The 25,110-nt window shown below is 40.7% G+C and overlaps 1 protein-coding gene across 7 annotated transcripts in view; it reads right to left on the reverse strand.

The window, feature by feature from the left end:
* Window positions 1-25,110, reverse strand: part of pard3aa (par-3 family cell polarity regulator alpha, a) — a 516,365-nt gene that overhangs the window by 129,441 nt on the left and 361,814 nt on the right. For all 7 annotated transcript variants that reach the window (XM_056237053.1, XM_056237055.1, XM_056237056.1 and 4 more), the window contains one exon: window positions 21,428-21,632. In XM_056237053.1, coding sequence (XP_056093028.1) covers window positions 21,428-21,632 — 205 coding nt within the window. The remainder of the gene's footprint in view (window positions 1-21,427; window positions 21,633-25,110) is intronic.

Here is a 25,110-nt window from a genome sequence, read left to right on the forward strand (position 1 = left end):
GCTGTGATGGGGCTCTGGCGGAGGGCTCGTGAGAGCGGCCCGCTGAAGAGCTAGCGCGGCGGGGTAGAAACAAGTTCATCGCCTGAGAAGCTTTCTGTACTTCAGAAAAGCGATCGACAATTCCCGTGACGGCAGATCCAAACAGGCCCGTCGGGGAGAGGGGCGCGTTGAGAAACGCGGCGCGCTCAGAATCTCCCATGTCGGCGAGCGTGAGCCATAAGTGTCTCTCAGCAACACAAAGGCTGGCCATGCATTTCCCCAGAGCTTGTGCGGCGGCTTTAGTGGCGCGAAGGGCGAGATCCGTAGCACTTCTCAAATCCGTGACGGCGGGGGGGGGTTTTCTACCGCCTTCGGCCCATTCACGGAGAATATCGCTCTGTAACACTTGGAGGACAGACATAGAGTGAAGCGCAGCGGCGGCCTGACCGGCGGCGGCGTAAGCGCGAGCATGAAAGCTCGAGGTCGCTCTGCAAGCCTTCGAAGGAAGCGTGGGTGAAGAACGCCATCTAGCGGAGGGCGGGCAGAGGTGTGTGGCGACCAAGTCCTCGACGGGCGGCATGGCTGCATAGCCTTTCTCGGCGGCTCCGTCCACCGAGCGCAGCGAGGCGGATACATCGGAGCGATTTCTAGCCGAGAGCGGTGCATTCCAGGATTTTGTCAGCTCTGCGTGAAGTTCAGGCAGGAATGGAGCGGCCCGGGTGCACGCGGGGGTCGAGCGCCGATGAAAAAAGCTACCGTCCATTCGGTTCGGGGCCTGCTCGGGTGGAGGAGACCACTCGAGACCGAGGCGTTCGACGGCCTGTGAGAGGAGGCGCATCAGCTCCTCTTCTATCCCGGCGCGGGTCCCCGTCGACTCTCTCGCGGATCCGAGAGATGACCAGTCTTCACTGTCAGAAGCGAGCAGTGAACAGGAGTCCTTCTCCTCCGCGGCGTCATCGGAAACAACAGAGCGGCCACTCGGCGGCAACTGAATGTCCGGCAGGGGCGGGGAGGGAGAGCGGGAAGCGGGAGGCGGCGGCGGCGGCCCGCATGTTTCCGCTGGGGGCTCCGGCGGCCTTTGAGAGCGGCGTTTCTTTTTACGCGGCGAGAGAATAGGCGGCGCGGGAGCGGTTTTCACTGCCAGAAGTCGTGCCCGCAGGGACGATAACGGCAGGCTTTCACAGAGGTCGCATCCTCCATCAGCGAGGGCGAGTTCTGCATGCTCGAGTCCCAAGCAGAGAGCGCAGATGACATGGCGGTCTCCGTCCTCGAGACGAGCGCGGCAAGAGCCGCAGGAAAAACGAGACATCTTTAAAAAGACGCTCGGCTCTTTTAGAAATAGAGAAAGGATACAATCGTCGGATGGCCTAGCTTGCTGGGCGGCTGAAGGTGGCGAAGACGGCCGGCTTCTTCAGGGTCCTTGAGCTCGCTAGAGGATGCCTTCTTCGACGGCGATGGCTTTTCTCAGGAACAGCAGAAGCGTGCAGCTTGCTGAAGATGAAATGAATCAACATATAAGCCTGGGAGAGCGCCTTATATACACCATGGCCACGCCCATTCTGGCGGGTCATGACGCAATGAGCGCGCGGGCGCCTCTCATTGGAAGCGGGTTCAGCCCCGCTCTCCCATAGGCTTAAGCAGTTCTCTCTGAGCGAACCAATGAGCTGCTAGCTAGCCCGCTCTAGGTCTGCCGCAGAGGAACTGCGTTGTGTATGGATACAAAATTATGAAATAATTTTTTGGCTTCAATATCTCAGCAAAGATGAATCTTTCCCGCAGCGTAAGCTAGCTTACGCAATACGAGAGAACCTCTCGTAAGAGAATCGAGAGTTTTAATGCATTCATTTAGTGTGATTATTCTATTTTAAAGCATGTATTTTATTTAAGATACTTTAAAAAAAACAGCAAGCTAATGCATGTTTATAGTGTGATTAATTATTTAAAATGATTTATTTATTTAGATTATTTAAAAAAAACAGCTAAAAGATACATATTTAGGTAATTAATGTATTTTAAATCATTTATTTTATTTAAATTATTCTTTATTATTAAAGAAACAGAAAAAAAAGGTATTTTTAGTTTTTAAATCATTTATTTTATTACCAGTAAGTATATTAAAAAAATCAAAACACTATGTAAATACAATCAAAAAGACACAAAGTGACATAACATATGCACATTTTCTAATTTCAACTATTTTATGCGGTGATGATTTCGTATGAATTCGTACGTGAATCGCACAAAATCTTGGGATAAAATAAGAATGAAAGTCCATCCCTAAGCGTAACCGCTTTCCTAAAAACAGAGCAATTCAAGCTTGAACTTGTCAGCCCTAAAAATAATACATTTCTAAACAAATTATTTGACCAGTATTGGTGAAGCTTTATTTAACTAGTCTCATATTTGATACATCTTTGTCCATTCACTGTTGTCAGTGCGATGGCTTATATTCTAATACCTCGAGCTGTATTGATTTACAGAACAGTAATGTACTACATGGCTCCAGGAGACTGACATCATTGTGTCTAAAAGACGAGAGGTCTGATGATACAGATGTAGACGGACAGATAGACCTTAACCCTGATGCTCTAAACAACAGGATATTGGTTTGTTATAAAGGCCAATTTGGAGACATTACGATTGGCAATGGATGAAACGAGGTAATGCTCATAGGTAAGACTGACAAGAGTTGAGTTCACAAACACTTCAAGTCTTGCTTTATGCAGCTACTACAGTAGATGACCAAATTCGTTAAGTAGACAAAATGCAGTAGGGTCAGACCAAACAGAGTCAGTTCAGTACAATGAGCCTCTCTATAATCACAACAGAGCTGCCATGAAGAAATGAACCACCACTATCAATCTGAGATTGTTTCAAGACTAACATTCCTTACAACTACAATATCTATGATAAAATATCCAAGTGACAATTTGCCACAAAAAAGGGGAAAAATGGGAAAGGTAATTAAAAAACAATAAAAAACAAAACAATAATAAATATAGCTGCAGGCAGCGATACGGGGCAGGAACAGCAGTGCAGAGCCAGAAGACATAACAAAAAAACATATAGGTTCAGAGGTAAGGGTAGGACAAAATATCGATAGGGCGACATACGCGATACGAGAATCTATATGCTGGCGTCAAATATCAATATTTTAATTAATAACATGCTAAATAGGTGCTCTAAATAGATTTCCCTGCTCCCAGCGTCGCTACTTCATGGCTCGTTGAGGTGGCGCTCAACACAGGAATGAGGCAACATAAGTTAACTAGCTTAAGAAAAAGAGTTTTTTAACGAGATGGCGGACAGCAGTGGGAGTTAAGTAATAGATACCCCAACCATGTTTAAGTTCATATTTTACTTAAAGGATTAGTTCACTTTAAAAAAAAACTTTTGCTGATAATTTACTCACCCCCATGTCATCCAAGATGTCCATGTCTTTCTTTCTTCAGTCGAAAAGAAATTAAGGTTTTTGATGAAAACATTCCAGGATTTTTCTCCATATAATGGACTTGAATGGGAACCATACGGTCCAAGGTCCAAAATACAGTTAATAACAGTTTCAGATGCAGCTTAAAATGTCTTTAAACGACACCAGACGATGAATAAGGGTCTTATCATGCGAAACGATGGCTCATTTAAAAAATAAATAACAACGTTTAAGTTTTATGAGCTCACATGCCCGCCTTGCTCTGTTCTGTGTGACTCTCCTGTTCGAACTCGTTCATCAAAATGAACAAATCTTTTTTCCGAGTCAATTCGTTCATTTCGGTCGTTAAATGAATCAAATGAATCGAAAAAAGATTTGTTCATTTTGATGAACGAGTTCGAACAGGAGAGTCACACAGAACAGAGCAAGGCGGGCATGTGAGCTTATAAAACTTAAACGTTGTTATTTATTTTTTAAATGAGCCATCGTTTCGCATGATAAGACCCTTATTCATCGTCTGGTGTCGTTTAAAGACATTTTAAGCTGCATCTGAAACTGTTATTAACTGTATTTTGGACCTTGGACCGTATGGTTCCCATTCAAGTCCATTATATGGAGAAAAATCCTGGAATGTTTTCATCAAAAACCTTAATTTCTTTTCGACTGAAGAAAGAAAGACATAGGCATCTTGGATGACATGGGGGTGAGTAAATTATCAGCAAAAGTTTTTTCAAAAGTGAACTACTCCTTTAACATAATACATATATTTTTTACATTCCCATTATTTACTTCGGCAATTCTCATTAGGTTCTATTCCACACATGGCATTCATCTAGATATGTGCTGTGCTTTCTGGAAATGGTACAGAAATATAGGCACTACAGAAAATACAACCTTGGCACATGGACCTTCACTTTTCTCTGGTGCACCTTCCATTTTAAATGGCCCTTCAGTGCAAAAGCCAGAGCCGTACAGCTCCTCAGGCAAGGCCCCAGTCAGCCACGTGTCATTTTAATATCTTCTTGTTAGGGTGGAGAAGAAAAGAAAGCTGGATCTGTTCACTCTTGTGTTCTAGTGGCAAGTCGAGGTTGTTCACTCAAGGGCAAAGAGAGGCAGAAATCACAGCCAGCAATGAAAGAAGGCTGGTAATATCTAATTAGGAAGAGAGAGACAAAACGAATGAGGGAAAGTGCAGGAGCATCAAGTGCCTCTCCAAATTTCCCCAGCCTTTAGTGCTTAGCCCATGTTAATGGGAACATCATTATTATATGCCCGAGTCGCTACACCATCGCCGTTGCCCGGACGACAAACTCTGTTGTTTATGCCGATGTTATGTGCCAAAGCTCGACGATTAAGCCGATCCCTGCGGACCTCATTATCCCTGACCTCCAACGCCACACTGCCATTCCCCTGTCAAACCCAGCTTTGGAGAAGGTGTGCTTTTTAACGACAAATGAAGATATTCCAGTCTTGAGGCGACTCCGTGGCACACTTTAAAACAAGATTTAGGCTTGATGAACACTTTGAATCAGTTGGGTTGTTCCTCGTGAAGTAAGAACAAAATGGTGCATGAATGGTGCATCCAAGCATCATTATTTATTAGGGCTGTAACGATACACCAAACCCACGATTCGATTCGTATCACGATTTTTGACCCACGATTCGATTCGTATCGCGATTCTATCACGGGGTGGGGCTTGAGGGGGCGGGGCTTGTGGTGAAAAAAAGAGATTTTGAGAGAAGAAGAAAAAAAACGGTATTTTTATTAAATAACATTAGGAAAAACCTGTATAATCTAAACACCAAAGAACAATAATAACTATGCAAATTATTAAACTATACTAGGCAGTGTAGGCTGCTGCTTTTGGGCTGTGTTCTGTACTCCAACTAAATTGATTTCGGGATGGTGCCGTAGGATATGCATCTGCATGTTGGACGTGTTGCCGGTCAATTGAGGATTAATTTAATAGAGGAATCCCCCCTTTAAATGATTCTCATGGGGAGGATTTTTTTTTGTTTGAGGGGGAGAAAGGGGGGGCATTTTTTCCAAACAAAATTATTACATTTATCTTGCCTAAATGTTTGCGCTCATTGCATTTTTACAATGGGGTAATATTGTTGTTAAGAATTTACACATCACAAGGAAGCTTGATTTAAATTGTTTAATTAAATTGAAAAAAGTAGCACAAATAAATACAATAGAATAAAGATACAAATAAAGACAATTAAAGAGAAAAGTTTTTGAATAGGTCTAACACTAGTATTCATATACAGATACTGAATAAAGTAATCAAATGGAAAATAACACTGGGTAGTATTTTAGTCCTGAATAAATTAAATACATAGGCTATTAATTCTGATTCCTTTAACTTAAAGCCATCTTTTGTTGTTTTGACAACAAAATTAATGACAGACACATATGGCTGCCGTCACTTTAAGTGCACGGATCCTGTTCATTATACTGGCATGCGTTTTATGCTTATTAAAGACAAAACCGACTATATTTAGAGTATAGCCTACTCACAAAGACCGAAATTGACAATTTTGCGTGCTAAAGCAATATAATCCGCGAAAAATAGTTACTAGCCAGCTGTTTTTGAGGCGGATTTTCTATGAATGTGCGCATAGAAAATAATCTCAGAGAGCGCGCGAGCACTGATTAGTTTAAAATCGCTTGAATGTTTAAACTGGTAAGACTTGGTAAGACTTAAAAAGACTTCAGTCACGATGCACTGCTGGCCCGATTGTGCAAGTGAATATTCCGTCATGCCCCGACCTTACAGTCTATGGTCCCGACTCCAAAACGCGAGTGTGTATTATCGCCGCAGCGCTTGATGCTTGCCTTGCACAACACATTATGAGAAGAGATAGAAGAGCGCGCGGCACCGCTGAACACTCACGCTGTTTGTGAAATTGCGTCTGGAAGATAGTTGTTAAAAGAATGATTTGATTTTATTATCTGTGTGGATTACGATTGCGGGAATTTCCCGCATTATAAATGGGAGACCTGCGGGAATGATTAGAATTATGCGCAATACCCGCGCCGAAATTCGAGCCCTGGTTCTGGACAGGAAGGATAACTCTGGGAGTTGGAAGGGGTGTGATCGCGATTCTGCCTTCTCACATCGCGATACAGGATCGTGGACCTGAGTATCGCGATTTCGATTTTATATCGCGTATCGTTACAGCCCTATTATTTATGTGGTTTTACATAAATTAATATTAAATTGCATTGCATTAAATTTAAATCTTGGTGCACAGGGTTACAGTGAGTGTCCTCCTAACTGTGAGGGCATTTGATGAATGTGTTTATGATATTACTGCTGGAATCCGGAGGGAGATTTCAATCGAAAAAGGTATTTCGCACATTCTCTGTGTATGTGTGAATGAGTATGTACATAAATATATGCAACTTTAACCATTTAACAGGGCTCCCAAAAGGCAAATTAAATTGAAGCGATATTGGTGAAAAAACAATCCCAAGGAGAACAGAATTAGACTTGTATTTCCAGAAGGAAACACCATTGCTTGCAAAGCTGCAAAACGAGAGAGCCATGAAACATATTCAGCTTTATAAGACATTTGTTGCCAGGGACAACAGTCAAATATACAGTTTTGTGGTCTTTGTGGACAACAACATTTGACTACAGAATGCCACGACTGACTGATCAGAATCATGTATTCCAGAGAACAGTGTAATAAAGGTGGTTAAATGTTAGAAAATCAATCACAATTCAGTTTCTAAATAAATGCATGCAAGAAAGAAGACCAACCGCAATTTAGTGTGCATGATAAACTTCTTAAGTCTCACAAAACAAAACAAAAACCACAAATGAGCTATTCAAGTATGTATGTATGTTCAAGCTGAAATAGCTGAAGAGAAAACTATGAAGAACAAGACATGGTGAGAGGAATTCAATGGGGTGCTGCTGTGCAGATACTGTAATAATTAATATGCCATTGAGGATATAAGATTCAAACTGTATTAGCAAAGAGCAAAAGTGGTCAAACATGGAAACTTGCGTTAAGTTGAATGTGATGGATGGAGCCACACTGGCACTGTCAGCTACTCTGTGGTCATTCGGTCCGACGTTTGGACTGCATATAGTTGCAGAACAGTCACAAAAGATGATTTTAATATATCATAAGGCACACACACCCATCTCTCTCATCTGGGGTCTCAACTCTGTAACTCTGTCCAGACAACTCCTTCATATTTTACATATTTCACACATGCCTGTGTTTGCAAGAAATGGGGCAAAAGATAACAGTTTAATGTTCTCTATTAATCATCATTAGGAAATATGTGTGTGTTTAAGATCAGCTGATATTAACAAGTATCCCATTTTACAATTGCTCTTTTTTAACCCTAAGCATAAAATGGAAAAATCTACTTTGGTTCAGTATTATCACTTAAGCATGAATGTTTAAGGATTAACCGAGCAAAATATTTTACCTATTGGTGTATCCACTGTTAGTCACGTATAAGAGTACAGGCATTTTGTGTTGGGAAGAGTGTGTATATGTTTTAGTGTGTCTCTAGAAAAAAAAGAAAAAGATAAATTTGTTAATTGGGTGAGATCATAGTATCACCCTATACAACATGTACAATACTGTCTGTGTGACCTCAGAAAGCGGAGGCAATCCATGACATGAACACAAGACAGAAGCTCCCACAGGAGTAATGTGCCAGTGTGTGTGACCTAGATATGCCACCTCACAATGCATACTCAATGGGACAGTCTGATCACACACACACACACACACACACACACACACACACACACACGGCCTCAGGGCAAGACAGTTGGAGGAAGGTTTGCTTACCTCTAAATCACATTTTAATGATAGACCATGCCTGGTGCCTCTAAAAACACAGCCAGTTTCTCACCATGCAACTATGAAACAATATTTTGTGCCTGTGAAATATGTGTTGTACAATTATATGTAAATTTAGAGCGTATAAGCACACGAAAACAGCAACAGCAAAAACGTTGATATGAACAAAGAAAAGCTGTAGTAGCACAGTAGTGATCGCTTGCGTCCATGCTGTTTTCTCTCCTTCATACAACCTTGTACAATCACCGAACCATCAGGGTCTTTCTTTTTTTCCCCTCACTTCTGTCTTGCACTTTCCAGCCCGTTCTTTACATTGTCTCCCTAGTGCCAAAGGAATGCCCAATTACAACCTCCTGAAGACAAACGAGTTGAACAACTACCACTTAAGACATCATTACCCAGTGAACAACAGAACGGAGGAGGGAAAACGGAAAGGAATCTGTCATTTACCACAGAATCGAAAACATGTACTTGACAGGAAAGATTGAATGGCGAATTTGATCGCAATTGCCTTCCTTTGAAAGAAATTATACACATATTCCACTCTGGTATCAAATCATCAATGTGAAAGATTGTTTCCTTCTTTAATCATTTTTCATAACACACGGTACAAAAAAATGGTGAGAGAAAGACAGAGAGAGAGAAAGAGAGAGAGAGAGAGAGAGAGAGAGAGAGAGAGAGAGAGAGAGAGAGAGAGAGAGAGAGAGAGAGAGAGAGAGAGAGAGAGAGAGAGAGACTATAGGTGAAAGCAAAATAAAATGTGGACAAGTACAATAGTGAGAAAGGGAGAAAGATTATTTTAATTAAGAATATGTTGTTGACCACTCTATTCAAAATTACATCACACACTGCACATTTAGTTGTCTAAACTAAACCAATCAGACAAACAAACTTATAATGTATGAAGGCTAACTAATTTTGTGGTTATCTAGGATGGCCTTAAGTCAGTGTTTCCCAGGCACACTATCGGGACAAATCATCGTCTCCATTATCTGACACATCTATTTCAAGTCTTGGAGTCTCTACTAGCAAGCTGATGAGCTTAACCCTCTGGGGACCAGAAACGCGCCGGCGCGTTTTGCTCGTTTTTTTTCACATAGCAGAAAAATAGACTTAAAGTACTACCATCATTTCTGTTCATATAGAGTTAAGAAATATGAGAAAATAATCTGTTAAATGTCTACTTTTTTATGTGCCCACATACAATCGAAATAAAATATTGTGCTTTTGTAAAATAAAGAAAATAAACAGGGTGTGCGTTCTGCCTCTCGGTCACCGTGAACTTTTTTTCTGGAGCACGTCTCTAATCTTCAACACAACTCAGCTAATACTATTCACCCAGCCATAAGCAATATATCTTTTAAATCATTTGAGTTTGTACTTTTAAATGATCCGATTCAAAACTAAAATTATTATTCTCCGTTTATGTCATCTATATAAAAAGAGAGACGTGTCAGCCCATCTCATTATCGTTCTCTCAGCTGATTATCTGTGGTAATGTGACACGCCCACGGAGAGCACGCGCTATTCAAACGCAAATATGTGAAGCAACACATTGAGACGCGTTAACGCCCATAAACTCTGAAAACACACATTATTTTTTAGTCAGATTAATCTACTGTCGTCTTGCGCGGCTATATGTGGAACAATCCTGGGACATTTACCACTGGGTTATTTTCACTTCGAGGATGAACAGATTCAGCTGAGAAGTAAGTGTTTTTTGCAAGTGCTTTGTTCTAATCGCGATATAGAATAACGTAGTGTCTGTAAACGGAAAAATAGCATACTGTTAAATGTGAATCATGTTTGTGTCACACAGTTTGTGTGTGTGTGTGTGAATGAATGAATGAACGCACAGATACGCACTGTTACAGACTAAATAACAGACAACATTTCGTTGACTCGTTTTGGATAAAGTTTTTACTCTAAAATAGACATCAAATAAGCTTTTTTAGGAGTTTCTGCTCATATGTTAAATATATAGTATGTTTTGTCAATAAACTAATCAACTAAGATGTTATAGTGTTTGTTCAAGCTATATCAAAATAATGAATCCTCAACTTTGAAATATGTATGATCAAACTAAGACATTTATGGAGAAAGACAATTTTCTTTTCAAGATGTTTCCAACTCTAACTTTGAACTGAAATAAAACCATGTCTATATGGTGAAGGGTGTGTGATAGAAGTGTCCAGACGTATGCACCCTGTATTTTCCTTATAATATCCAAACAATCTAAAAGCCATTCTTTTTTAAATCTCCTCATTCTTTGTGCAAGGCTCCTGTAATGATATGGCCTGATAGCACCTAATAGGGCCATTATGGGAGGGTCTTTGTCTTTCTCAGGTGTGGAATGCCATACATATTAATGAGAGATCAAGCCTCCTGCATAAAGCTTTCTCAAACAAAACACGTCATTAAAAATGTAAAAGACTTTATTGACTTATCTGAATGAGTAGTCAGGATGATTCTCACATAGTTTTGGAGCAAATATTCTAGGCTATGTGATACAATTTTCAAAAGTCTTGTGAAGAAATAATCAATATGTGTTTTGTGGTCTTATTTCAGCAACTTTCATTTTTATTTTTTTCAATAACCACGCATAAACATTATTCTATTAAAAATACAAACATGTACATACATGTTGCTCAGATCTCATGGTAGCCAAGTTTGTGCTATATAGAGTGAATTTACACCTTTGCCATTAACATGTTTATAAATAACTGAAAAAAGCACAAATGTCAGTGCATGTCAAAACATCCCAAGGGCCCCAAAAACACTCTGGTCCCCAGAGGGTTAATCACATGTGCTTGATTAGGAAGATTCAAAAAAGGTGTACTGAACCCTAAATATTCCCTTAAACCCTGAAGAACCATATTGCCATTGGTTTTCCCCTTGCCTGTCACACCCTTTAAGGCAGGGATCCTGCAAATTCCAGCCCAGTTTAGCTCCAACCCTAATTAACCATACCTAAAGCAGCTAATCAAGGTCTTCAGGATTACTAGAAACGTCCAAGCAAGTGTGTTGGAGCTAAATACAGGAGTAGGATCAGACAACCCTACTTTACAAACCGTCTCCTAACCTGAAGTCCATTTCTTATCACTGTGATACAAGGTCTTCATGGGGTGATAGGTTTGTCATGTTCTGCCATTTGAGCTCTTTTAACCTCTTGATAGAATGAATGTTACTCTAACCCCCGCTTTCTTCCCAGTGCTGTTTACTGACATGTGCTGAGGCTAAGCAAGGCTCCCTTGGTGTCATGTCACTCTTGCTGTTGAAACTCTTAGTTGTGGAACAGATGCCCTCATCTTTATTCTCTCTTAAACCTGTGGCTCTAGCGTGAGTCTGGAGGCGGGTGGTAAAGCTTCAGAGAGAACAGTCAGCAGTCTTTGTGCCAAGTGTGTGGCCTCTTGCCAATTTGTCAGCAGATATCATCCCTCGATGGGTAACAAGTGGAAAATTTGGCTATTCTCGTAGCCAACAGTACCTTCTTCAAGGTAGCTGACTATAGAGCAAGGGGAGGGTTGTGTAGCAATAGATCCTCTTTTGGCCAGAACCCCAAATTTAGTTCCAGAGAAAAGTTACTTTCCATGGTTGCAGCCTTGATTTGTAGAACAATGTTAGTCCGGCCAAGGCATGTGTTTCAATATTCATTACAGACAAATGATGATCCCGTCCCAGCTCCCATTAAGAAGACGCATCAGCCCAATTCATATTTTCCCCCAAAAGACGGCAGCCCTGTTTTAAATCTAGATTCTCTCTTTGAGGAAATCCTTGCATATAACTGCATTCAAGATATGTTATATCTGTTGCAAAGTGATGTAACTTTTCTAAGCTGTGTCAGAACTGTTGGCAAGTCTTGGGAAAGTACCTAACCCAAACACATTCCACCACACTAACAGCAATAAGATCTTCAAATGGAAGTCCATCTATTCCTGGAGATCAGTCTTAATGTCTTTAAGACTTTTTTTGTTGTTGTTGAGATTGTCAATGTAGTTCTGTTGAGCCAGTCTCATACTTTAACCTTCGGTTGAAGGTCATGTAACATGTCAGTTCTGCTCTTTGTGTCTGGAGTTCTCTGCAGCATGTAAACTGGAGTAGACACAGCATGTCTGTGCGACCCTATTGGATTAGTTGTCTGAAGGCTATTATTGTTAAGACACGTTAGCATGGTCAAACTTTAGGCCCTATACTTGAAAAAATGTATAACATCCAATGATGTCTCCTGAGTTCCTGACAAGAGCCCCATTCACCTTTTCTTTTAAAACGAGTTCAGGTGGCTTGTTTCTATCAGCCTATACCTCTTGCAAGTTGTAAGAAAAGCAATACCTCATTCAAACCAACTTTGATATATATATATATAAAACACCACAGAACAAATGAATAAGCTAATTGCAATGTGCCAATAAGAACTTCAGTGAGGTTGCATTTTCAGTATTTAATAAACAATAATCCGTTTGAGATCTACCTCATAATATGGTGACATCCTGCACATAAAACATCTAGAAGAAAGTACATACTCCAGAGATAGACTCCACCTTGTTGGCATCTCTTTCACAACCCAATATTACTATGATATGTTCCTTGAGACAAAAATACTTGCACATTGACAAATTAACTTTCTATTTTCCACGTCCAAATCACACAGGCAAAGCATTTGTCAAAATCTGAAAGAAAAAAGCACAACCTTTACATTTGTTTTAGTTTCAATTTACAAAAGAATGAATTTATTTGCACCACTGAGTACAGATCTCTTTCGAAATGCTTTAGACAATTCTGGCACATCCAACTACTTTTCATTATGTTCTGTATCACTCCTTCATCAGCAACTGCATCTGCCTCATCATCTAGCTCCTCTCCGGACATTATTCCCTGTACTGTTTTGTTAGTCTATGACTCACTCTCAGCGTCTCATTTCCATTACCATAACTGGGCTGTTTCCTGGCCACTTAATTTACATTATCTACATAATTATTTCACTCACCTCATCTTACCTGTTCAACTCCTCCACATTCATATCAACTTTCTTACCACGGCTCAGTGTCTGAGGTCACTGCTCTCTGTGCTTTCATTTTGAGGTTGTGTAATTGCAATGCGGTCGACAACTCAAATATTGCTGATTGTCATTTTCCTCTTCAAGTGGACAAGATACCTGCTTATGACGCACGTCGCAACATTGGAAACATTGAATGTTCTCGGTTCTCAGAACTCTCCTCGTAATTAGACCCGCTCAGAAATACACATGCTAGTCTTGTGAATGAAAGGACATGTTTAAGTGCAGCAGTTTTGCATCTCGCTAATGGAGTCTTTTTGACAGTGCTTGCAATCTCCCATGAAATGTTATGCCATCCATCAAAAGTTGAGAGTGCAATGACATCTTATTGGCACTTTACATGCATAACTCAAGATAAACATCCTCCCTCATTTGTTGGCCTTCCATTCCCATGAATGTATCTCATACTCAGTGGCCACTTGCTCATCCGCCTAAATTGTTAAATGGGTAGTTTTATCGGACTTGTTATCAGAGTCTGCAAGATGAAACTGTAATAATTTGTTCTTTCTGTCTTCATCTCACAGTGTCTCCGGATCTCTGCCTCCATTTGTCTGAAAAAGTGCTCACGATGCTCTTCACAAGCTGTTTTTGTGGCCTTGTTAAGATTATGATCGTTCCGAGGGATGGAATTCAAAAAGCGGAAAGTGGCCGTGCTTTTACTCTGATCAAGTGATTCTGACAGGCTACAAGAAAAGACAAGAGCTCTTAGAAACGCAGAAGTCTGTTGATCAGAGAAATAATTGTGCTTTACAGAGTGAATGTGTCTGAACAAACCCTGCTATATTCAAATCCTGCCTTTCTTTACAAATTTGAGTTCTGGTTTAAAGATACACTGGTTTTGGGTTTCAACTTTGCCCAGATTTCAAATTCGATTACTTACTTCATGACCCCTCCCCGCTACCTCATCCGACCCTATGGAGCCGAAAACCGGATGCAAGGACATGATAGATCCAAATGCAATTACCCCTGGTGGTTCAGTGATGGACAGCAAGCGGTGTCTAATCGGGAAAGATTTGAACAGACGGGGTGGAAAGTCGGCCTCTCATGGCACCCGGAGGAGGACGGCCAACCGTCAAACCTTCCTGTGTAATCTAATCCCTGATCACGCGGTTAAATCTCTCATTTAAAAATTCACAATGGACAATGATAGGTAATCACACCATGCGTGGCATAATTCATGCTTAATAAAAGTTTCATTCATATTAATGGCGATCTCTGTTATATCAATTCCTTTATTTATTTTATTGGGTCTCTGAGAGCTCATCTTCTGGAAGGTGTCGGTTGTACCCCCGGTGCACCCCGCTGTGAGATGAGGCTGTTTGACTGGCAGGTGGATAATGGAATGGTGGAATAGAGGTGAGAATATCTCCCTCCGTGACCCTTGATGGAAGCTTGTCGATGAATCAGTTCAGACCACCACGGCGAGGACTATTTTAAGAGAGAGATGATATTTACACAGCCCCATGTTAAGCCTACAGAGGGACAATCTCACTTCTTTTGTTTTAATTTCTTTTCATTTCAGGAGGTCATGACACAAACAATACCTCTGTCATATAGAGGAGACAGATGGACGATACCACCCAGGGTGATGGCATTTTGACAAGTGATCACTTTGCAATATCTCAAGTCCTCTGTGTTTCACTTCGTGTTCACTGTCACACTCCTTAAAGGTGAGATCTTTCTGTTGCAGGGAACTATTGGTGGGCAGCTAGTTGTGCAATATTGACAGTGTATAAACTTTACACTTTTAATTAAAATACACAGCTGGCGAAAAAAACAACAACGACAGCATATTATTAATGAACTAACAATTCTAGAGAGAATTTGGTTATTTGTGATTGACCCACTCACGCAGCATGAGCTAAAGTTGAACACGGGTCACACATCTGACACGCTTATAAGACAATTCAGATATATACACAACATAAATAAATAGTATAACTGCATCTGCACAAAATGACGCAAATGCTCAAGAAAGACTAAGTTACACGCTAGTCAGAATCTGCAAGTCATGTTATGAATAAGCTCTTTCTGTATCATCACTCTATAACACGTCTGAAACAAGAACAAAATAATAACTATAGCAAAAAGACTATATTCTATTACAATAGCGTAAGCATAATGTTATTTTAGCAGTGCAGGTTCTGGCAAGGACAGTTTTGCGTGTTTTTGTTCATTTGTGATGTTTAAAAAACTGTTACTTGGTTTATTTTGCACTTTATCATCTACAATGTTATTTAAATTACTGTCAACTTAAATTACTCTGCATTTTAAATAATCAATCTGTCAAGAAGGATTGACTAAATTAAAAACATTTTTGTCAAAAGAGAACAATTAAACACCTTTATGACTCCTTTCATTATAGTACGGAAAATCTAGATAAACAACTAAAGATATTACGGCCACTTTCCACAGCTAACATCTATCAAAGTTTCAGTCATTACATACAGCAGCTTTGTTTATCTGTTACTAAGGTTGATTATGGTGAATATAACTGGCGTGCAGTTCTCCAGTGTTTCCATAATTACCTCTTCGTGGTAAAGTGTTCTGTGTTTACGTTAAGCTAATGAGCGAGAACGTACTCCTTTGGAACAATTTGAGGGATCTGGCCATGTAAATGGAAAAGCATATAAAGCGCCTACATCATGCATCTCTGTTAAGGCCCATGCATGAGAGCTACCAGTACCCACAATTCTCCACAGCAACATGCTCACTCAACAAGGAAAAATAACAAAGATGGTTGGGGGAAAGGCATCTGTGCTCTGCCCCCTTCGGACCCCTTGACGTCCCCAAGGCCCCGCTGTCACTCCAGGCTGAAGGTTTTCCTCTCGGGGAGTTCAGGATGGTGCAACATAGAGGTTTGAAGGTCAGTGAAGGGGGATGGGGAAGGGTCTGTGGGGTGTAGATGGGCTAATTCAGTGTGAGAGGGCATCAGGATTAGCAATTACATCCTATTAATAGTGTCCACTAATGCAAGCCGTAGAGGCATGTCTTCCCCTGAGCAAAAACTGCCGTGACCAGTCGCGTGAAAACAGGAATCGTTTTCTTTATCTCTAACGCTCCTCCTCCACGTGCCCCAGTTCACTCCGCTGCACTCGTTTGTGTCGTTTACTTCTGCTTCCATCCCTTATTCCTCCACTCTTCCAGCAAACATTACTGACCATAGCCCATATTCCTTGCGACCAATGAACACAACCACCCCCACTGACGGATAAAGGAATAGTTCAACTTAACATTCTCTGTCATTATTTAATATTATTTATAATATAATATTAATTTATTTATCACTTAATATTCATCTAAAAATGATCATTCCATGGAAAAAATGTATATGGGTCTGTAGCAACATGGTAGCCTGGTTAAAACCAGACCATTCTCAGTTGTAACTGAGTTATGGTCTGGCAAAGCGTCATAGACAAATCGTTTCCAGAGGGGCGTCACCAACGGACGTCGCGGATAGACCTAAACCCAATCAGAGCGATGAAGGAGATGACGTATGCAGAGCGGCGGAGAAACATCTCCGAGTGTTGTTCTTTGCTCGGTTTTTAACAAAAAGGAAACGTTCAAATGGCTTAAAACAGACGCGATAGCTGATTGGAACGAGTGATGTTCGACGGCGGCATCCATCTTTGTAATGTAGGCTACAAAATCTGCTTCAAAATCCCAGCGCTGTCGTCATCGTGTAAAGCCCGCCCCAACGCTTCTGATTGGTGCCTCGATTTCGACGGATTGGAAATGGGCTTGAATGAGCTCTTTGCCAGACTAACTTTTAGAGCAAATCTAAATTTGCCGGAAGTTGTCTGGGTTTTCCCAGGCTAGCAACATGGTGCAGTGAGCCGTCTGATATGCTAACAAAGCCTGGGGTGAGGTGTGGACATCTCAGGCCATATATGGTTAGGAGCTGATGTTAAAAGGCCATGTCAAAGAGAATGCCAGACACATTTATGGTTCATGTATGATAATGCTTGTACGACAAGCAAAGACGGGTGACATGTCCCCCGTTTCAGGTCATTTGTTAAATGCTTGCATGCATGTCGCAGTTCATAGTTGATGACCTATTCATTCGATCCATGCACAGTCTGGCATGACATCTAACACCCTTAAGATATACAGCCACCTCGTGCACCATGTGGTTTGAGGTAAGTCTTATATCAAGCACTGCCATTTAGCTAATAGCATCAAGCATCTTGCTATCAGGTTCTGGGTGGCTGCTGTGGTTCCTAGGGTGTTCTGGTTGGTTAAGATATTGGCCAAAGTCAAAAAAGTCCACCCTGCAAATCTTCATGATATACATATACATATACAAATCACTTGGGTAATTGCCACAACTTTGAAAAACCACTAACAAACAAAAACAAATAATGCATAGATTTACAAATGAAGGACGAATAAAATGAATACAACACCTTTGGACAAGTGGTTTTTAGACTCATTTTCCCCCCATGCTGCCTCCATTTGCCTGGTCATTCATTCAGATGTTTAGTATATCTTGATTTGTGATTTCTCTCTCGCTCTCCTTTGATCACCTCCTCTCTCTCTTCTCCTCTCTTCCTCCCTCTCTCTGTTCTGATTTTAATGCTCTTCCAATCAGTGTGTCCATTAAGCGCAGAGCTCATCAGTGCACGTTTACTCACGCATGCAGATGAGCTCCAATTGCAGTGTATTGCAAACGCCTCAGAGACCTCCTTGGGTTAGTGTGTGTGTGTGTGTCACACTGAGATGGAAGAGATGAAAAAGAGAAGGGCTACAGTTAAATGGGCCTTGAGAGACTGCAGATGAGTGTGTATTGCTGCAGAAGTGAATCTGTATGTGTGTGAACAAAAAGACACAATGAGAGAGACAGCAAGAAGTGGAGTTGAATGTCAGTAATCCATACTCTCTTGGCAAGGTGCGTGCATGTGTGTGTGTGCGCAATCTCCTTAGTGATGGGAGTTTCTGATGGCTCTCAGAGGAGGGGTAGATGTAATGAGAGTGAGAGAGAACATTTCTGTGCTGAGTGAGCGTGTCCGTTGGGGCCCAGACCTGCGTTTCAGTTCTTAATGAACTTTCACAACCCATCCCACTCCCTCGCTTACACAAACACTAAATGCATATTCTTTTTCACCTCTGACTCCTTTACTATAGTGCTAATTGTACCTCCTTCCATAATTGTAGGTGGGCTTGTTAAGGCTAGCTGTAGACAATATATTGTCTCCTATTAGGGTTACGGCTTTAACACAACACTATACCCTTAAGTATTAAACCTTGACATGCCACTTGTCCTAGACTACACATTTGCAGATTGTCAAGGAAAACTGCATTATAAGCAGCCAAATTTTCTCTTGGTGGTTGATTAAAAAAAAAGAAGGAAAAATTCCCATGGACTTTCAGTGAAGGAGGGTCTTTGCCCAGAATAAAATGTTAATGATGTGAATACAGTTGTTTTCAATGCAGATTTGTCATTCCTACATTATGCCAATCTTTTTTCACTTATGACTTCCCTTAGAATCAGAAATGAATGAAATTTGGCATGTATCCTCAGATGACCTTGACATCCATGTGTACCAAGTTTTGTGAACCTTGGATTTAGCATTCACAGGACACAGGCCAATTTATTCATTATGGGCAACGCCTAAAAATGTTAATTAAATGGATAAAATCTGTTATTTAACCAATCAAAGTTATTTTGACACATTTTTGTCAAGGTTCTCACCAATTTTCATGCAGGTTGAATGAAACAGCCAAGAAAGACTTCAAAAATTCATCCCATATGTGTCCAGGGATATAAAGAAAAAATATAACTTATCACAGCGCCACCTTGCGCCAACCCCCACAAAATGGCACAGAACCTCTTCTAGAAAGAAAATATAATAATAATAATAATAATAAAAAGAAAATCAGCACAAACAAAAGAGTGTTCCAAGAGAAGGGGGTCCTGAAAGCTGCCAGCAGCGTGTGATGACGCACAGCTGAAGCTAATTCTGTCTCATCACTAAAGCTGTAAATCCAAAAGAGCGCCTCTCCTTCGGGGGATCCAGTCTACTAAGCATGGACCAGGTGTTCTCAAGGTCTCAACTCGACATGAGGCTGAACAGCCTGAGCATGATGAGCACACCACAACCCTGGCTGATCTCCAACAACGTTCAACATCATAGCATGAGTACCATGCACTTCAGCTCTAAAGCTGACATGTGAGGAATAGTGGACGTGCTTGGGGAAGTCGGGGTGATTCAACAGCTAGCATTGATTGTTGAGGAAAGTTCAGAACGGTATGGCAACTTGTTTAATAAACACTTTTTGTTATACTGGCTGAACCACTCTTCACATCCAAATAGCAATCAATAATAGAAGTGGTCGAAATATTAAAGTATAAAAAATGGGGGGAAAAATCGTCCAATCATTGCATTCGGTCCGAACTCAATGATACGATGTCCTACCTGCCTAACAACATATGTATTTTCAAAGCTCAGAGCTCTAATGCTTCCAAAGCTAGCTTGCTATTGCTAGCCTCTCTGAAAAGTGCCTACCCTACCTTTCAGTATTTTTTTGTATTTGTCCGCTACAAATCACGTCTACAACAGTATTCCACACTCTCTAGAACTACAATACCCATCATGCTCAGATATACTACCACTTCTATAAAACTTGTGCACGGAAATATCCCCCAAGAATTGTATTTGTGAGTAAATCAATTAAATAAATGGAAAAGTAATGCACATCTATTTTGTAAATGCATGTTACAGAATTGTGAATGATTCATCCATGACCATGTCTGATGCAGTACGCCAAAATTGTCCAATCATTTAGTCCATTTAAACCCCAGCCCTCTACATTCGACTGCTAGCTTGAATTCATTTCTGAATATAATGCCTCAAAGTCATTTCAATAACCGATGGATTGAACCAAGTCTATACTCAAGTTTTTTTTTTTTTTTTTTTTTTTTGATAATCCATTATCTCGCCATACGGCGGGAAAGATCTGTCGGTATGTCCATTTTATTGGGACTTTAAAAAGCAACTCTGACATTATGGTGAAAATATAACAAGTAATGAAAGATGTACATAACGCACGTCAATCGTAACGTTACATCCAACACTACTATCAACTGCTCCAACACCCACTCCTAAACACTGATTAAAATGAATGCTGAAGTCCTCACACTCATAGTTCTAATTAATTAATCAAATTCAGCTCAAAACATAGGCCACAACCTAACATGTGATTATTGCTTAGTAATTGTCCATCACCTTCATTCTACAGGACAAAAGAGTGGTGGAGTGGTGGAGCACAAATCAGCAGGGCACTAAAACCAACCCTTTAGTGCTCCTGAAACATGACCTGGAAACACTTGTCGTTTTTATTGTTCATTACGGCACAGCATGCAACGCACTACGCTAACTAATCCCATTACGCTAATCCACCTCAAAACAACTTATTGTGCAGATAAGACTGTGTATAATTTATGCAGGATTCAAATGAGCACCAAATCAGAATAATTAATGGAGGCCCCGGCTTAATTAGCCTAGCATTGGGAAACGCTTACGTTCTCAACAAAATGGATGTGCGACCCGCTATTTCAAAGAGCCCAGAGGGGAGGGAGACCAGGAAAGCACCTTTTTATGATAGCAGCACCCAAAAGTATTCTATCTGTACCTGTCTCGTCCCTCCGGAGGAGATTTGCGTGGAGAAGCCGAGTAAATGTTAATCCTCCATATGGATGTATTTTGGGAAATTAACCGATTCCGCATTTGCTTCAAACTCTTTGTAGTCTGAAGTTGGTGTGGAAATTTTGCAAATCTGTCACAGTTGGGGTGACATTTAACTAGGCGACAAAGCTGTTTATGGGAACACAAAGCTACACAGGGAAGCAGAGTTTGGTGAGTAGCACTGCCTTGTGTTTATTTCAGAAAAGTTTCCAATCCAGCAATCACCAATGATAAATTCGGCAATCTATGCACTGATGAATAAAAGATTCCCTTATTAAACATAACCTCCATTGAAACTGCCTCAGGCCTCAGTGAATGATAGCGAGACTGAGGGTCAAGGTGAGGTCTTCTTATTAGTACCAGGGAGTCCCACATACTCGACACGTTATGCTAACGCTAGTTAAATAAAGTGATTTGAGCACCTAAGGCTGTTCACCCTACCTGAACATGTCGCCCAGGCCCTTCAGCACGCCTTTCTTGGCTTTGTTCTTGTCTTTCTTGTCCTTCCCTCCACGCTCCTTCTTGTCATCTTTGGTGCGTCCTCCATTCATGTGTTTCTCTGTGTTGGAGGGTGGGAGGGTGAGGTCTGTGGCAGTGGAAATGGAGTCACGGCCAGACCGAGAGCTTTCCTCTGTATCTTCTTCCACTGAGATGGTGGAGAAAGTGGGAGAGAGATATATAAACAGACAGACAAAAAGACGAATGTCTAAATCAGACTATGCAAGTCACTGTAAGCTCTGGAGAAAGAGCAATACTTAGTAGCACAGGGTTGGGTTTGCCAAATAACACATTTCCACCAAAAACGACACCCTAGCAACCACTAAAAACATGACATATCCCAAAAACATAACTTAAGCAACCACATAGCAATGCCCTAGCAACTTGCTGGTTTGCCCTGCTAATTATTATTTATTGATTTAAAAAAAAACATACTAATTTTTTTTTTTTTTTTTGTCTGGCAAGTACAACTGACATTTTCAATAAAAAAAATGATCAAATTTGATCAAATAAATAAAATAGAGAACAAATACGGGCTAATGTAGTGTCTCAATGCAGAAACCCTCAATGGTCCGACTTCTTTAAACATTGGCTTACTGAAACCTCTTAATGAGACCTCGTCTGGAAGTCCAACCATATCTAACAGAGACTCATGAGCATCTCATCCCTCCTGAATCTCTTCTCATTTTATTCCTTAGCTGAGTTTTACCTCAGAGGTTATTCAATCTAAAGGAACCCCATTATCTTTTTGCCTCTAAAGGGTCACGACTTCCCACCACAGTCTGGCCATCTTAATAGTGGTTATCCAGGAGCAGTGCAGGGAGCCTATTAGCGTTATTCCTCACTGAGCCAATAAAACTAACAGAGAAAGTGAACTCAGAAGTTCAAAAGGCTAAAGTGAGACGAGGTCCATCTACTGTTCACCTCACCATTCTGCACATGGTATTTGAGGACCACATAGTCACTTTCAACTACTTTTTTTTCACCAACGGGTTCTGTATAAGTTTCAACTGCTAAAGTCGGGGTCTAGACATCATGCAGTCAGAATATAAACGTTACAAGAGATGCAGTTGGACTGCGTGCTTTTGTTCTATGGAAAAAGTATCTCTTTTTGCATTCCATGGAAGTCATAGAGGTTTGCTGATCATTACAGAAAGAATTGCTTTGCTAACAGATTTATTTTTTATCACGTCACCACACTATTAGGATGTTTACTGGGAAGACAAAGAGTTCAGCTCTTCTAATGGACAAGCTGAAGGCGGGAGGTATTCTCACAGCACTCTTAACATTTGATAGCCCATGAATTTTGTAACACACATTTTATGGATTCCAGTCAAAGGGATGATGCATTTCATTGATCATATATTAAAGCAAGTAGGTTTGGAAAAGCGGGAGAATCTCTGTGCGAACATTTTATTTTGAAGTATCGTTTGCAATGCTAATTCATTTCCTACCACCTATCTTCGTGATACGTTGCACATCAGTGTAATCATAAGGGGCCGCAGCTGGCTGACATTGCTCATTTCCATTTCAGCACCCGTCTGATTACAGCTACTGTCTCCATTCCTGATGGTCTGGATGTGATTAATTTGTCACTAATTGTAAGTTTAAAAACGCTCGGAAAGCAGGAAAAAAATTAGGGGGCACTAAAAGCAAAGTGCTTTTGAATAGAGCGACGTAATGGCGGAGACGCGGTGCTGGAGACAGATGCCTGTGTGATTAGAGCTTATTAATAACCAACAAATCTCTGACGTGAGTGAGAACTTTGATGGCTAGAAGAAAGGCCCTCGTGAAAGCGAGAGACCATCATGGATATTTCTGCATGCTCGTGAGGGGAAGATGGTGGCCACTCGTTCCTTGTGTTTCTGTCATTCTGCCATCTACTGAAATTATATCCAAAAGGATTAGCGCAAGACGAGGACAGTGTGGTCAGTGTGAGTTATTCTCTTAGAATAAAAGGTTTAGTGGGGTTCTATATAGAGTGCTAGGGTTCTTGATTCAATTTTAAAGAACCCTTTATGCCAAAAATGTTCTGTCTTAAATGTAATGTCTTAAATGATTGCATAATACTTTCATGTTTAACAGGTTTTTTTCTATTTTCTTTTTTTAAGGAATTTATAAAATTGAAAAAAATGATTAAATATAACTAGGTTACACTTTATTTCGATAGTCCACTTCAGACATTACTAACTACCAACTAACTTTGCAACTACATGTCAACTAACTCTCATTAGAGTATTAGTAGACTGTTAGGTTAGGGTTCGGGTTAGTAGATTAATTTCACATGTACTTGTAAAGTTACTTATAGTCAGTATAATGTCTGTTGAGGAGCATCAGAAAAAAGTGTTAGCAGAGATTAAGCAGACATTCTACTAATACTCTAATGAGAGTTAGTTGCAAAGTTACTTATAGTTAGTTGAATGTCTAAAATGGACTATTGAAATAAAGTGTTAAAGTAACAACAGGTAACTTTTGCTCTCAGGGTCCCCCTACAGTTGGGAAACAGTATTGTCCTCTACTACTGTCGTAAACTCTGTCATCCTACATGCACGTGCAATTGTTGACAACCAGGATAGCCCTGAACACTGTAGGAGGAGGTCACATGCAGGTGTTCTGCTTGCGTCGCGTGTGAAATGTCTTCATCCCAGGTACAGTGGCATATATTTCAGCATGTCATATGAATATAATTTCATGGGTTTTATTTTTTTTCTAACGACAAATGATCGCGATGCTCACGTTTACAAGCCAGCGTCATTATAGTAGCCTAGTCTATTGGTTACCGTTTTACTGGATCTATATGATACTTCAATGCAATGTTTGAGTGGTTGATAATAACCATCGTCAATATTATAATATCAAGCTACCATAAATGAATCTGCAAATTTTACAAATCGATTTGCATTATAGCTTGAGGCAAGACAAATAAACAAATATCACAGACATGTTAGGTATCCTAAAATATGATTTTATTAATAATCTTCCTCCTTTCTTTGTACATGTTGAGTAGACTACACTTTTTAGGTCAAACATTTGCTATTTGCATTTCATCGATTGCAAAGTTCAAATCAGAACGAGAATACTAGCGATAGCTAACCATCAAAAACTAGAATATCGTTTACTAGCTACCAGATTGATAATTCACTACTACTCTAGCGAATTAGAGAGGTTAGAGAGAGGCATTCTTTTTTCGATGGAGGGTTCGATGCTCCCTGCACACGCAAGGTCTCTCGCTCGCTTTCTCTCTCTGCCGTCCGCGCGCGTTGGAGCACAGTCTCTGTCTCGCGTGCGCGCTCGCTCTAGATTCCGGGAGATTTGAACTAATTTGCGGTATAACTTGTCGATCACGAGTGGCTCAACAGGTAGATCTATAGATAAACTCATCTTTCAGGCATTTGACCGACCGGGTTGACAATTTAGCGTGAGAAACCGGGGGTGTGGCGTACGTGTGAGCGTGTGAAACCAATCAAATGCGGGTGTCTCACGGCCAATGCGTGAGAGTTGGCAGCTCTGCAATGTTGATCCTCGTCAACATTGACGATGATCAACCTTTGCTTTCTTGTTTTTCTGTGCTGCTTCGGCCATGACTATAACATTTGGCTCGCAAGTCCGATTTTAAGGAAGTGGGG

This window comes from Rhinichthys klamathensis, unplaced genomic scaffold (assembly GCF_029890125.1).
Source record: "Rhinichthys klamathensis goyatoka isolate OS25496 unplaced genomic scaffold, OSU_Roscu_1.1 h1tg000476l_1, whole genome shotgun sequence".
NCBI classification, from domain to species: Eukaryota; Metazoa; Chordata; class Actinopteri; order Cypriniformes; family Leuciscidae; genus Rhinichthys; species Rhinichthys klamathensis.